This window comes from Cherax quadricarinatus, unplaced genomic scaffold (assembly GCF_038502225.1).
Source record: "Cherax quadricarinatus isolate ZL_2023a unplaced genomic scaffold, ASM3850222v1 Contig682, whole genome shotgun sequence".
NCBI lineage: Eukaryota > Metazoa > Arthropoda > Malacostraca > Decapoda > Parastacidae > Cherax > Cherax quadricarinatus.
Genome location: NW_027195708.1, coordinates 115,444 through 130,983, shown reverse-complemented (window position 1 = coordinate 130,983; position 15,540 = coordinate 115,444). Strand labels below are relative to the sequence as shown.

Below are 15,540 nucleotides of genomic sequence, written 5' to 3'. Positions count from 1 at the left end.
TGAAGGAGGGTGTTAATGTTGCAGTTTAAAAACTGTACTGTAAGCAACACTCTGGCAAGACAGTGATGGGTGAATGATGGTGAGTTTTTTTCTTTTTAGACACCCTGCATGATGAGTCAGCCAGTGTAGTAAATAAAAAAAAATACACACACTGGCTCCTCACTCCTCAAGTGTTAGTGTGACCTAGTAAGTAGTTCAAATCGGACGAAACATTGTCATAAACATCTCCCCTATGTGTGGAGTTGTTGTGTATATCCCAGGAGTGCCTCATAATGCTACCTCTATGTATTTGAGGAATCTGAAGTCAACTCTTGACTTGCAGAGTAAGTGGAGATAAAAGAAGACACACAAGTTGGCTTCCACAATGTAATATCCTGCATGTTGTCATTTAGTGAGTTCTCATCCTTATTATATGAGAATCCATGTAATTAAAAATAAATGCATGGTAAATATCTAATCATCAATGCAAAATCAATCCAAAGTCTTCATATTTAATCCCAGACCATTTATGTAATTAAGTTATCTGGGTAAGATGTACACATTGCTGTGTTAGAAGGTAAGTCACAGTACTTGGGAAGTCAGCTAGAAACATAACACCACGACCACATACCTGCTGTCTCTTACCTTGTACAAGTTGCAATATTGGCTATTACATGATCAAAATGAATTCAGTCTGACCCTGCAATCACGATCACATGCTCTATCTGAAAGGAAAATATTACAATCAAAATTAAACATCCAAAATTCAGCTTATTAAAACTGGTGGTGTTGTCCGACCTAATCATGTTGTGATAAAATTTATTTTGATAAATGTTGATAAGAGAGTGTAGACAGCATTCCCAATAACAGCTTATCACAGACATCTTGCATTAGGAACATCTTTAAATCACAAAAAGCAACATCCAGAAACAAACACACTGGCATTTGTGTTATCACAAACATAAAAACAAAATAGACAATATATACTTATTAGCATTACTGCCTAAAGAAATCTACTAGAGTGGCAGAGAGAGAAAATATGATAGTTTTTTTCATTTGTGGCAAACAACTGATAATATCTGAGTTACCCCTCTTTTCAACAGAGAAGTGACAGACTGAAGTAGTAAGCACTGGGGACATCAGCCCTTATCATAGGAAAAGATTAACTTGAAATGATGTTGATGTTTATAACTAACTTTAATTTTTAATTTTAACTATTGCAGTAATGTACTGAATATATATAATGTTTATTTTTAATATCAAGTACAGTGGTTCCTTATTAGTCTGTTTCAGAAGACACATTATTATCAAAACTACAGCAACTCAAATCCCAAAATACAAGTTTTATGGTAATTTGTCCAGACCTTGGAAGTACAACTTTTGCTGTACCTTACACTCATAGATATAACACCAAACACTAATAAGTGGTAAAAGCTCAGGTTAGTGACAGCAACCACCCAGGAGTACTACAGTCCTGCCAGTGAGTGTAAAGCGAAGCCTGTAATTGTTTTACATGATGGTAGGATTGCTGGTGTCTTTTGTCTGTCTCCTTAAATATGCAGATTACAGGCGTATCTTGCTGCTTCTACTTACCTACACTTAGAGTGCACTACACATACATGTACACATTTATTTATACACACTCATCTGAGTTTTTCTTTGATTTTATCTTAATAGTTCTTGGTCTTATTACTTTTCCTTTTTATATCCATGAAGTAGGTCAGAATGTTTATAAGTAAATATCAAATTATTGTAAAAAGTCAGCTGATGCAGGAACAATGGGCTATTAACCCCCTTTTCCTGTAAAGATTACTAAAAGAATAAAGAAGAAAGAAAATTGTCAAAGTGGGAATACAGATAATGCGTGGGTACAATGCAAATGACTAGAAAGATGATTGTGGATATTTGAATGAAGAAACTGGATGTCCTGGCTTTAAATGAAATCAAGCTGAAGAGGAGTCAGAGGAGAGTTTCAATGGAGAGAATAAATGGGGATTAGGTCAGGGTTTCAAATAGAGTTAGAGCTAAAGAAGGAGCACATGTTAATAATGTTGAAGGATAAGCTATGGCAGGAAAGAGGGACTACAAATGTATATAAATTCAAGGATTATGGAGTAAAATAAAGATTGGATGTGAAAAGTGGGTTATAGTAGTATATGTACCTGGAGAAGAGAGAAATTAGAGGAGAAGTACAGAAATGTTGAGTGAATCGTGGAAATTTTTGAATCAAGTGTGAGTAATGGTGGTTGGGGATTTCAATGCTAAAGTGGGTAAAAATGTTATGGAGGAGTAGTAGGTAAATTTAGTTTGGAGTAAGTAAATGGGAGCCTTTGAATTGAGCTATGTGTAGAAAGAAATTTGGTAATAAGTAATACATATTTTATGAAAAAAGGATAAATAAATATAGATGTGTGATAACTACGTAATAGAGAAGTAGTTTGTTAGATTATCTGTTGGTGGATAAAGGTTGATGGGTAAATGGGATCTTGCATGTTTATAGAGGGGCAACTGATATATAAGATCATTATTTGGGTTGTAGCTACAGTTAAGAGTAAAAGAGGTAGATGGGAAAGAAAGAAGGTGGCAGCAACAAGTAAGAGGAGGTGAAAGTGTATAAACTAAGGGAGGAAGTTAAAGGGTGAGATATAGCGACTATTGCTTGAGAAAGGTGGGGGCTAGTACAAGATGAGTAGTGGGGGCGTTGAAGAGGTTGGAGATAGTTTTAAAATGCATTATTAGAATGTAGAGGCCAGAAGTTTGGTTATAGGAGGTGAGGCAGGAGGAGGAAGAGGAGTGATTAGTGGAATGATGAAGTAAAGGGTGTGATAAAGAAAAGGTAGCTTACAAGAGGTTTTTGCAAAGTAGAGTGTTATAAGAAAGGCAAATTATATGGGTAAAGAAAGGTGAAAGTGGTGAGAGAGTGCAAAGGAGAGCAGATGAAAAGTGGGAGAGGCACTGTCAAGAAATTTTAATGAAAAAAAGAAGAAAATTTGGAGTTAAACAAGTTAAAGCCTAGGAAAGTAGCATGGATTTGTCAGTTAAAACAGAGTAGGGAGTTAGTAGATGGGGAGAGGAGGTGTGGGTAGATAAGTGAAATATTTTAGAGATTTTAAATGTTGAGGAAGAAGGGAGGCGGTAATTTCATGCACTGGCCAGGGAGGTATACACATCTTTTAGGAGTGAAGAAAGAGCAGAATGTAGAGTGAGTGGTGCATTGGCATTACGTAAAATGAAAGGGGGTAAAGCAGCTGGAACTGATGGGATCATGACAGAAATGTTAAAAGCAGGGGGGGATATAGTGTTGGAGTGGTTGGTACTTTTGTTAATAAATGTATGAAAGAGGGGAAGGTACCTAGGGATTGGCAGAGAGCATGTATAGTCCCTTTATATAAAGGGAAAGGGGACAAAAGAGACTGTAAAAATTATAGAGGAATAAGCTTACTGAGTATACCAGGAAAAGTGTACGGTAGGGTTATAATTGAAAGAATTAGAGGTAAGACAGAATGTAGGATTGCGGATGAGCAAGGAGGTTTTAGAGTGGGTAGGGGATGTGTAGATCAGGTGTTTACATTGAAGCATATATGTGAACAGTATTTAGATAAAGATAGGGAAGTTTTTATTGCATTTATGGATTTAGAAAAGGCATATGATAGAGTGGATAGAGGAGCAATGTGGCAGATGTTGCAAGTATATGGAATAGGTGGTAAGTTATTAAATGCTGTAAAGAGCTTTTATGAGGATAGTGAGGCTCAGGTTAGGGTGTGTAGAAGAGAGGGAGACTACTTCCCGGTAAAAGTAGGTCTTAGACAGGGATGTGTAATGTCACCATGGTTGTTTAATATATTTATAGATGGGGTTGTAAAGGAAGTAAATGCTAGGGTGTTTGGGAGAGGGGTGGGATTAAATTATGGGGAATCAAATTCAAAATGGGAATTGACACAGTTACTTTTTGCTGATGATACTGTGCTTATGGGAGATTCTAAAGAAAAATTGCAAAGGTTAGTGGATGAGTTTGGGAATGTGTGTAAAGGTAGAAAGTTGAAAGTGAACATAGAAAAGAGTAAGGTGATGAGGGTGTCAAATGATTTAGATAAAGAAAAATTGGATATCAAATTGGGGAGGAGGAGTATGGAAGAAGTGAATGTTTTCAGATACTTGGGAGTTGACGTGTCGGCGGATGGATTTATGAAGGATGAGGTTAATCATAGAATTGATGAGGGAAAAAAGGTGAGTGGTGCGTTGAGGTGTATGTGGAGTCAAAAAACGTTATCTATGGAGGCAAAGAAGGGAATGTATGAAAGTATAGTAGTACCAACACTCTTATATGGGTGTGAAGCTTGGGTGGTAAATGCAGCAGCGAGGAGACGGTTGGAGGCAGCGGAGATGTCCTGTCTAAGGGCAATGTGTGGTGTAAATATTATGCAGAAAATTCGGAGTGTGGAAATTAGGAGAAGGTGTGGAGTTAATAAAAGTATTAGTCAGAGGGCAGAAGAGGGGTTGTTGAGGTGGTTTGGTCATTTAGAGAGAATGGATCAAAGTAGAATGACATGGAAAGCATATAAATCTATAGGGGAAGTAAGGAGGGGTAGGGGTCGTCCTCGAAAGGGTTGGAAAGAGGGGGTAAAGGAGGTTTTGTGGGCGAGGGGCTTGGACTTCCAGCAAGCGTGTATGAGCGTGTTAGATAGGAGTGAATGGAGACGAATGATACTTGGGACCTGACGATCTGTTGGAGTGTGAGCAGGGTAATATTTAGTGAAGGGATTCAGGGAAACCGGTTATTTTCATATAGTCGGACTTGAGTCCTGGAAATGGGAAGTACAATGCCTGCACTTTAAAGGAGGGGTTTGGGATATTGGCAGTTTGGAGGGGTATGTTGTGTATCTTTATACGTATATGCTTCTAAACTGTTGTATTCTGAGCACCTCTGCAAAAGCAGTGATAATGTGTGAGTGTGGTGAAAGTGTTAAATGATGATGGAAGTATTTTCTTTTTGGGGATTTTCTTTCTTTTTTGGGTCACCCTGCCTCAGTGGGAGACAGCCGACTTGTTGGAAAAAAAAAAAAAAAAAAAATCTCTATGATAATTTCTCTGACCTTTTTCACTAGCTTAACCCTTTCAGGGTCCATGCCATAGATCTACGGCTTTACATTCAGGGTCCAAACTGTAGATCTACGCCATGAGCTCAGCCCACCACTCTGATAAGCTGTGAGCAGTAAATTTGGGCCTAAATATGAGAGAATATATCTATGTGGTATGTGTGCACTACATAAAACAAATCCTGCAGTGCACAGTACATAATGAGAGAAAAAAACTGAGACCGTAATTTTCGATTAAAACAGCGACTTTGCGGTGTTTTTTCGTATGTTTCTTATAGTTGTATTTGCAATTTCTTGGTATCATTTGATAGAATGGAAGATATACTACAGAAATAGAGATGATTTTGATTGGTTTACGGAGGAAGAATTCTGTTCCACTTCCCCATGGAGATAACAGGAAATAAACAAGAACAACAAGAACTAGTAAGAAAATAGAAGGAAACCCAGAAGGGGTGTGTGTGTGTGTGTGTATATATATATATATATATATATATATATATATATATATATATATATATATATATATATATATATATATATATATATATATATATATATATATATATATATATATATTTTTTTTTTTTTTTTTTTTTTTTTTTCAACAAGTCGGTTGTCTCCCACCGAGGCAGGGTGACCCAAAAAAGAAAGAAAATCCCCAAAAAGAAAATACTTTCATCATCATTCAACACTTTCACCACACTCACACATTATCACTGCTTTTGCAGAGGTGCCCAGAATACAACAGTTTAGAAGCATATACGTATAAAGATACACAACATATCCCTCCAAACTGCCAATATCCCAAACCCCTCCTTTAAAGTGAAGGCATTGTACTTCCCATTTCCAGGACTCAAGTCCGACTATATGAAAATAACCGGTTTCCCTGAATCCCTTCACTAAATATTACCCTGCTCACACTCCAACAGATCGTCAGGTCCCAAGTATCATGCGTCTCCATTCACTCCTATCTAACACGCTCATGCACGCTTGCTGGAAGTTCAAGCCCCTCGCCCACAAAACCTCCTTTACCCCCTCTTTCCAACCCTTTCAAGGACGATCCCTACCCCTCCTTCCTTTCCCTATAGATTTATATGCTTTCCATGTCATTCTACTTTGATCCATTCTCTCTAAATGACCAAACCACCTCAACAACCCCTCTTCTGCCCTCTGACTAATGCTTTTATTAACTCCACACCTTCTCCTAATTTCCACACTCCGAATTTTCTGCATAATATTTACACCACACATTGCCCTTAGACAGGACATCTCCACTGCCTCCAACCGTCTCCTCGCTGCTGCATTTACCACCCAAGCTTCACATCCATATAAGAGTGTTGGTACTACTATACTTTCATACATTCCCTTCTTTGCCTCCATAGATAACGTTCTTTGTCTCCACATATACCTCAACGCACCACTCACCTTTTTTCCCTCATCAATTCTATGATTAACCTCATCCTTCATAAATCCATCCGCTGATACATCAACTCCCAAATATCTGAAAACATTCACTTCTTCCATACTCCTCCTCCCCAATTTGATATCCAATTTTTCTTTATCTAAATCATTTGATACCCTCATCACCTTACTCTTTTCTATGTTCATTTTCAACTTTCTACCTTTACACACACTCCCAAATTCGTCCACTAATCTCTGCAATTTTTCTTTAGAATCACCTATAAGCACAGTATCATCAGCAAAAAAGTAACTGTGTCACTTCCCATTTTGTATTTCATTCCCCATAATTTAATCTCACCCCTCTCCCGAACACCCTAGCATTTACTTCTTTTACAACCCCATCTATAAATATATTAAACAACCATGGTGACATTACACATCCCTGTCTAAGACCTACTTTTTCCGGGAAGTAGTCTCCCTCTCTTCTACACACCCTAATCTGAGCCTCACTATCCTCATAAAAACTCTTTACAGTGTTTAGTAACTTACCACCTATTCCATATAGTTGCAACATCTGCCACATTGCTTCCCTATCCATTATCATATGCCTTTTCTAAATCCATAAATGCAATAAAAACTTCCCTACCTTTATCTAAATACTGTTCACATAAATGTTCAATGTAAATACCTGATCTACACATCCCCTACCCACTCTAAAACCTCCTTGCTCATCCGCAATCCTACATTCTGTCTTACCTCTAGTTCTTTCAATAATAACCCTTCCATACACTTTTCCTGGTATACTCAGTAAACCAATTCCTCTATAATTTTTACAATCTCTTTTGTCCCCCTTCCCTTTATATAAAGGGACTATACATGCTCTCTGCCAATCCTTAGGTACCCTCCCCTCTTTCATACATTTATTAAACAAAAATACCAACCACTCCAACACTATATCCTCCCTGCTTCTAACATTTCTGTCATGATCCCGTCAGTTCCAGCTGCTTTACCCCTTTCATTCTACGTAATGCCTCACGCACTTCCCCCGCACTTACATCCTGCTCTTCTTCACTGGCTAGTGCATGAAATTACCACCTCCATTTGTTCGTCGACATTTAAAAGTTCCTCAAAGTATTCTCGCCATCTACCCAATACCTCCATCTCCCCATCTAATAACTCTCCTACTCTGTTTTTAACTGACAAATAACTGACAGATAACTATGGTATCATTTTTTTACATTCATGTTCATTTCATTTAACTTCAGTCAAAAGAAATAGGTACACATCTGAATTTATACTGCTTATCTGTTCACTAAGCTACAGAAGGTAAAACAGGGAACAACAACAATCCTCCAGAGGTTATTCTTACCGCCAAGCTTCTCTCTTCAGTAAATCTGCCCAAGACTCGAATGGCCTTTGTAAAATCTGTTTCCTCCTGACTGGGTGTTGGAACAACATTAACACCAAGAGTACTGTATAATTTCAAAAGTTCAGATTTGGCAGAGTCAAAATCACCAGTAATAATCTCTGGTAAAGGACATGTGCAGCATGATGACTCAAATGATGTATTCTGGCACCTCATAAGCTTGTGGTAGGCATTAATGGCCCCGTCAACACACACGCGCACAGAGGCTGAAACAAAAAAAAGCAATACCATTTAACTGCATTAGAGATACAGAGTAAGGTATCCTTGGTCATATACCCAGGTACAGTACAGCATTCTTGACAGTACAAGGTTCTTAGGAAATCTTAAAAAAAAAAAAAAAAGCTCTATCATTTCCCCTCCCTACTCTCTTCTCTCCTTCACTTGATGTTAGGCACTGCACTACACAACTAAATTTTTAAGAGTTCAAATTTTCACTCGTATTGTACGTACGTATTCAATGACAATCAAAATGAATCTGCCTGCAGAACCTGATTTTGCTCATAAATTTGAGAGAAAAAACCACAACCATAACTGTTCTTGGATATCATCCTATATATTTTGTTGCCTTGGTGCAGAACTTCATTATTTCTGAATTCTCCTTATGAATGCCAACTGACAAACCGATAATTACTTTTAATGCATTTTTATAATACTGAAACTATTTTTTTTAACACACAGGCCATCTCCCACCAAGGTATGACCCAAAAAAGAAACAGTTCATGGACCGGGCCGTGGGGGCGTTGATCCCCGGAATAACCTCCAGGTAACCTCCAGGTAAACACTCACTCTATCACTGTCTTTCCAGAGGCATGCTGATACTACAGTTCAGATGCCCCTCCAAACTGCAAATATCCCTACCCCTCCTTCAGAGTGCAGGCACTGTAATTTGCGCCTCCAGTACTCAAGTCCAGCTAACTGGTTTTCCTAGCTCCCTTCATAAATGTCACCTTGATCACACTCCAACAGCACAAGTCATAAAAACCATTTGCCTCCACTAACACTTTCACACATGCCTGCTGGGTGTAACTGTATCATTTGAGTATTAAAGTAAAGGACTTCATTCCTGGAAATGGGAAGTACAGTGCCGGCACTCTGAAGAAGGGGAGTTAATGTTGCAGTTTTATAACTGTAGTGTATGCATGCCTCTGGGAAGACAGTGATGAAGTGAATGATGATGAGAGCTTTTCTTTTTCAGGCCAAACCTGCACATGAAAATCACTCCATATGAAAGCAAAAGACTCGGCAGGAGATGCAACATTTCCCCGATGAAAAGCAGGGGTGCCACGAGTACAATGAGAGACAACACAATAAGTGTCCGGAGCCCAAGACTGTTCAGTTGCCTCCCAGCATACATAAGGGGGATTACCAATAGACACCTGGCTGTCTTCAAGAAGGCACTGGACAGGCACCTAAAGTCAGTACCTGACCAACCGGGCTGTGGTTCGTATGTCAGCTTGCGTGCAGCCAGCAGTAACAGCCTGGTTGATCCGACCCTGATCCGCCATGAGGCCTGGTCTCAGACTGAGCCACGGAGGAAATGACCCCTGAAACCCTCTCTAGGTAAACTCCAGGTAAACCCTGCCTTGGTGGGAAATGACTGATGCATTAATAATAATAATAATAATAATAATAATAATAATAATAATAATAATAATAATACTGATTACTGTATAGGATTTTTTCTTTTCCATAAGGTGTGAGATTCAAATAAAGTTTTTTCTTAAGAGTTATTTACATTATCAATAGCCACTTCTTATAACACAGTCGAGCCTAAAATAATGTACGTACATTAACCCTTTCAGGGTCCGTCCCGTAGATCTACGGCTTTACGTTCAGGGTCCAAACCGTAGATCTACGCCATGAGCTCAGCTCACTCTGATAAACTGTGAGTAGTACATTTGGGCCTAGATATGAGAGAATACATCTATGTGGTATGTGTGCACCACATAAAACAGATCCTGCAGCACTCTGTGTATAATGAGAGAAAAAAACTTAAATCATGATTTTTCGATTAAAACAGCAACTTTGCAGTGTTTTTTCGTATGTTTTTTATAGTTGTATTTGCGATTTCTTGGTCTCATTTGATAGAATGGAAGACATATTACAGAAATAGAGATGATTTTGATTGGTTTTAGCACTGGAAATGGCTTGAAACTTAGCTCAAAGTAGCGGAAATGTTAAATTTTTGCCGATATTCAAGAGTAAACAAACGACCTCACACGTCTAATACACGTCAGCTGGTGGGTCTAATATACATTCACAAATATGGTGATGATATTTATACAATTATTACAGTATTGCATAACAGTAAATCTTCTATTTTTTGGTGTGAATAAAAATTCATTATGTGAATAAAAAATCAAAATGGAATATATTTGTAAAGCCTCAAAACATAACTAATGAACAGAGGAAATGTTAGTTTAGTGCCAGGAATGCCTACATTGTTTATTCTGGACCCTATTTTGAAATTGGAATATTTTGAACTTTGTGTTAAATTGGCCAAATTAACAATTTCCGATCACTTTATTTTGTAGTTGGAACAGTTGACTTGGCAATTTCTTGTGCTCAATCGATAGAATAGAAGTAATACTAGTGAAATAGCTAAGAATTTGGTTGATTGGAATAATGTAATTGGCCTAAAATGGGAGTCAAAGTCGGCAAAATCGCCGATTCGTAAATATCGCTGACACTTCAAAATTCGCAAGAGCATAATTTCGCCAATTTTCCACCAAATTTCGTACTTTTTGTTTTATTACCTTCACAAAAAGATTCTCTACGATTTCATAAGAAAAAATAACAAATTTTTTTTTTTTTAAATTCTTGGACACTGGTGCGTGACTCCAGATTTGGGCCTTGGACCCTGAAAGGGTTAAGTCGATTCATTCTTCTCAATGAGTGGTTTTCATTTTGATAACAGTGCTATACACATTTTTGATAACAATCCAAATGATCTACCAAACTGCAACATCAACCCCCATCTGTCAAAGTGAAGACACTTTACTTCCTCAACACAACAAATATTGCATTGATCACAATCTAACAGCACATCAAATCCCAAAAACTTTTTCATCAACTTGCTTTGGTTTAACATGCTCAAGTTCTTATTTCACAAATTCCCCTTTTCACCCACCTTCCAACTCGTGCAATACTTGGATATCTTTATTGTGGAAACTTATCACCAACCAGTGACTTTATCAATCCAATACAGAGAAAAACAATTGAAGATATGCCTCGCTCATCTACGTGTGTCAGTTTTCTAAACCATTCACATAAAGCTTCCATGAGATGCCCCCTACACCTTCTCTCCAGCCCAGATCTATACACTATCTTGGTCAATCGATCTTGTTCCATCCTTTAGAAATGACCAAATCATCTCAACAACCTCTCTTATGCTTTAAATTCATACCACCACACCCACTTTTAATTTTGTCCCCTCTTTATTTTCTGCATAATATTCATGTCAAAAATTAATCTTACTCACGACATCTCCACTGCTTCCAGCCTAATTTTTGATGCATTATTCAAAGACTATGTCTCAGACCCATGCAAAATACAATGTCTTACATTCATACAAAAGACAATGCCTCACACTAAACAAAAGATAATGCTACACAACCATATTAAGACAATATCTCACACCACAGCATACACAACACAATGCCTTACACTTACACAAAAGTGTTGGCACCATTATACTTTTCTTAAACATTACCCATTTTGCATCCATTAACGAACTCAACCAGCTGCTCAACTACTACTTACTCTTAGTGTCACTGAAAAACTATATTTCATAGATGACGGTTTCATCACAGATCTATGATACTGCAGGGAAGACATCTCGGGTACTTGAAGTTGAAGATGCAGGATTTTCAGATGTAGGCCTACAGCTATGACACATTCATCTTGGCTGTCTTCTTCAACATTTCATACAAGTGAAGTTGTTTCAGTTGCTTCAATCTTTCCCCAGTGTAATTTTCCATACATCAAATAAAAATTAATTAGCTCTTGTTCCATCACAAAGGAACATTCTATCTGTGATTAATTCACATGACAGCTCAATTAACTGGCATAGCCAGGATTAAATGTTAGCAATATACACTAAGAATAAAACAAAATCAATGGATCACCATCAACAACTGTAGTGTAACCAATATAAATGTGTGTGAACTACACACAATGCCATCTGAGGCTGCCCTAGTAATTTTGTCTGGACTAAATGAAGTGCTGGACCATCTGCTGCTGGAAAATCAGTGTTATACCTGTATTTATGTCAAGAGGAGTGCTGAACCCATAGGAGTCATGCAGAGCCTTGGGGAATAAGAGTCAATCAGATTCAATCCAAATTCTTTGGATCAAGCCATTCACCAGCATCAAGTACCTCCCTTGAAGGAGCTTTTTCTATACTGTGACTTTATGGGGTGTGCCAATTCTCTGGAGCCTACCTTGTGCTCTAAGTGTGATTTTGCTCTAAGCCTTCATGATTGGAAATTGGCAGGAAAGTTTTTTCAGTGTTTAATTTGATGTAGGTTTATGAACACCTCCAATGCTCTATTTTAAATTTTTAAATTTCGTCTTGCAACAAAAGGAGTACACACTCCATGACATCACACTGGCAGATGTGTAGTCATAACATGAAAAAATAAAAAGTAGTAAAATTGTAGAGGCTTTAGTATCCACAGCTAAACCTCTAGACATATAAATAATCCACTGATTTTCTGTCCAACAATTTAGTATATTTTTCCAACAAAATCTCTTCAAGAACTTATAAAGAAAGCACAATACAAAAAACATACCACTTTATATTAAACAAAAATAAACTTACCATGCTGCCAAAGAAAGCTGACATAATGCACGTTTGTCTTGTTCACTGCTTCGTTCAGCAGAACAATTCCATATTGTAATCCTGGAGAAGGGTGGTAATACTCTTTGGGCTTCCAACATAATTTTCCATCACCATTTTCCATTATTATATCTGCTGAATTGGAACATTATGAAAATTACAATACTGAACATCATGAAATGTGCTGTATTTGCTGAAAATAAAACTTTTAATAAACTTTTATAGTAGTCAAGTTGGAAAAGCTGCACAATCAAAACTATTTCTAGAAACCAATTCATACTAAAGAATGAGCGATAGTGAATCTGTTGTCTTCTTTGGGTGACCCAGCCTTATTCAGAAACAGCTGGTGTTCAAAAAATAATTATGCTGTTTTTTATAAAGTTAGGCAGATGCAAAAGTTGCAAAAGTTTATTCACTCTAATTTTAAAAATTCTGCCATAAACACTTTCCTTTGTGAGAATAGAGACCTTAAAGATAAAACACAGAAAATTAAACTCAAAGCTGAGTAGCAAAGAGCAAGTCATTATCCATCATTATTCACACCAGAAATTTCCAAAAAAAGTAAAATACATTACATTACCACAGTAAAATACAGACCATGTGATTGCTTATTACTTTGAAAGTTCCACCATGAGCACGTTATTCTCAGAAAATATTCCTCCCAATACTGTACATAGCAGTTATATACTGTACTTAAAACATTTGTGTTCTCTTAGCTCTTGAGAAAAGGCCCCGTCAGTAACTGGGGTGGTAATTTCCAGAACCTAAAGGCACAATAGATTAAATGTAATGTGTATTTTCTTGACATATTAACAACACTGTTATAGTCCTGAGAGTATCAATTTCCAAGTTCATGACCACAGTCAGATATACAGCCTCTCCTCACTTAGTGACGTACTCGTTTACCAACGACTCGGAACGGAACGGAACTCTGTCGTTAAGTGAGGAGAGGCTGCATATTGTTATTAAAAAAAAATGCTAATACTGTACTGTACTTTCATTTTATAGCAAAATACATATAGATATGAATTTCAGGTAACTCTCCACAGCACTTTTGTTAATATTTTGCTTTCAACAATACTGACTATATAACAGTCACCCTATGGGGGAAGTGTCCCCTAACCTTGGATGTTCCGAGGCACAAGCTGACTGTGCATGTTGGGTAATCTGGGTAATCTTTCAATGTTGCTGAGAGGAAGAGGAGGCTGAAGGTAGTGAAGGGGTTACCTCCCCCATTACCCAGTCCAATACCAGACCATCTGATTGATGGCCTGATCAGTCTTTTTGTTGATGCTAGCTGTATGCAGTACAAGGTAGGTAGGACAGCTCGGCTGATCAGATTCAATTTTCTTGCTGAAGTAGTTAGTTTATTGTGTGCTCCATATCTATTCTGTGGGTGGTAGAGCATGAACAAATGGATTCACAAAAGGCCTGGGAAGTAGATGCCAAAAGGGTTAACTGGCATGTATCTGGGTTTATATCTACAACTAACTTGTCTGTTGCAAGCATATTTAGGATACTTGCTTAATATTTCTGGTATCTTATTTTCATAATAAGATATATCTTGACACATCAGGAACTGCACAAAATGTTATTTCTACTAAACCAAAAAACTAGTCAATGCACTATTACACTCAGTGTATTAAAATAATTGTTGCCAAAATAAATAAGTAAATAAAAAAAATGTATGTATGTTTAAATGAGATACAAAACATAGATATCATAAAATAAATAAGTCATGTGTGACTTTCTTGGCTTATACTGGATTGAATCATTCCTTTGTACAACACTGTACATGGGCACACCACTAAACTTCTGCTGTCTATTCACCTTGCAGTAAGCAACTACCTAGAAGTTAGTCTCCTGTTCTCATTAGGAATGTAAGGAAGGATCTAGGAATAGCATTGAATATAGGCACACTACTTGCTTGGGATAGCTAAGTGACAGACTCCCTTATTCTTGAAGAGTTTAAACTTACTCAGTATACATTATATTCACTTATACTACTGTGGATAATATATATTATATATATATATATATATATATATATATATATATATATATATATATATATATATATATATATATATATATATATATTATATATATATATATATATATTATATATATATATATATTATATATATATATATATATATATATATATATTATATATATATATATATATATTATATATATATATATATATATATATATATATATATATATATATATATATATATATATATATATATATATATATATATATATATATATATATATATGCAATAAGATCACAGTAAACAGGTGATTTCAAAATATGCAAAACAACCACTCTGAAAGAATAGAGAAATTCCAAGCGCTTTCGTGACTACTCACATTATCAAGGAACTATGATTGATATGCCTTCTCTTCTTAAGACTTTTAATATTAAAGTTGTATTCAAAAATCTTGATACAGTAAAAAAACTTTTGATTAAGAATTCCCCCCAAAATGCTGATGGATGTGTCTATAAGATTCCTTGTAAAATTTGCGATAAAGTTTATTACGGTCAAACTGGTAAAAATCTCGAACTAAGATTAAAACAACATAAATATAGCATTAGAACTGGACAAGATTCCAATGCTCTATTTATTCATGTAAGAGATTTTAACCATCCAATTGATTTTCAAAAAGTTGAGAAAGTAGTATCAAGCAAGTCCATGGTCGACAGGAATATAATTGAATCTTGTTTCATAAAAAGCAGTTTTGACAATAATATGAATATTTCCTTTGGTTTATATAAATTAGATCCATTT

The 15,540-nt window shown here is 36.5% G+C and overlaps 1 protein-coding gene across 1 annotated transcript; it reads right to left on the bottom strand.

Moving 5' to 3' along the window:
• Positions 1–6,759: 6,759 nt before the first annotated feature.
• On the bottom strand, positions 6,760–13,899 carry LOC138851463 (thiamine pyrophosphokinase 1-like; the record flags this gene model as incomplete). The annotated part of the gene is made up of 4 exons (XM_070080615.1): positions 13,866–13,899; positions 12,725–12,874; positions 7,846–8,108; positions 6,760–6,838 (listed from the first exon to the last, which is right to left on the bottom strand). Coding segments are annotated over exons 1-4 (526 nt in total), but the record flags the coding sequence as incomplete, so codon positions are not given.
• Between the last annotated feature and the right edge of the window lie 1,641 nt (positions 13,900–15,540).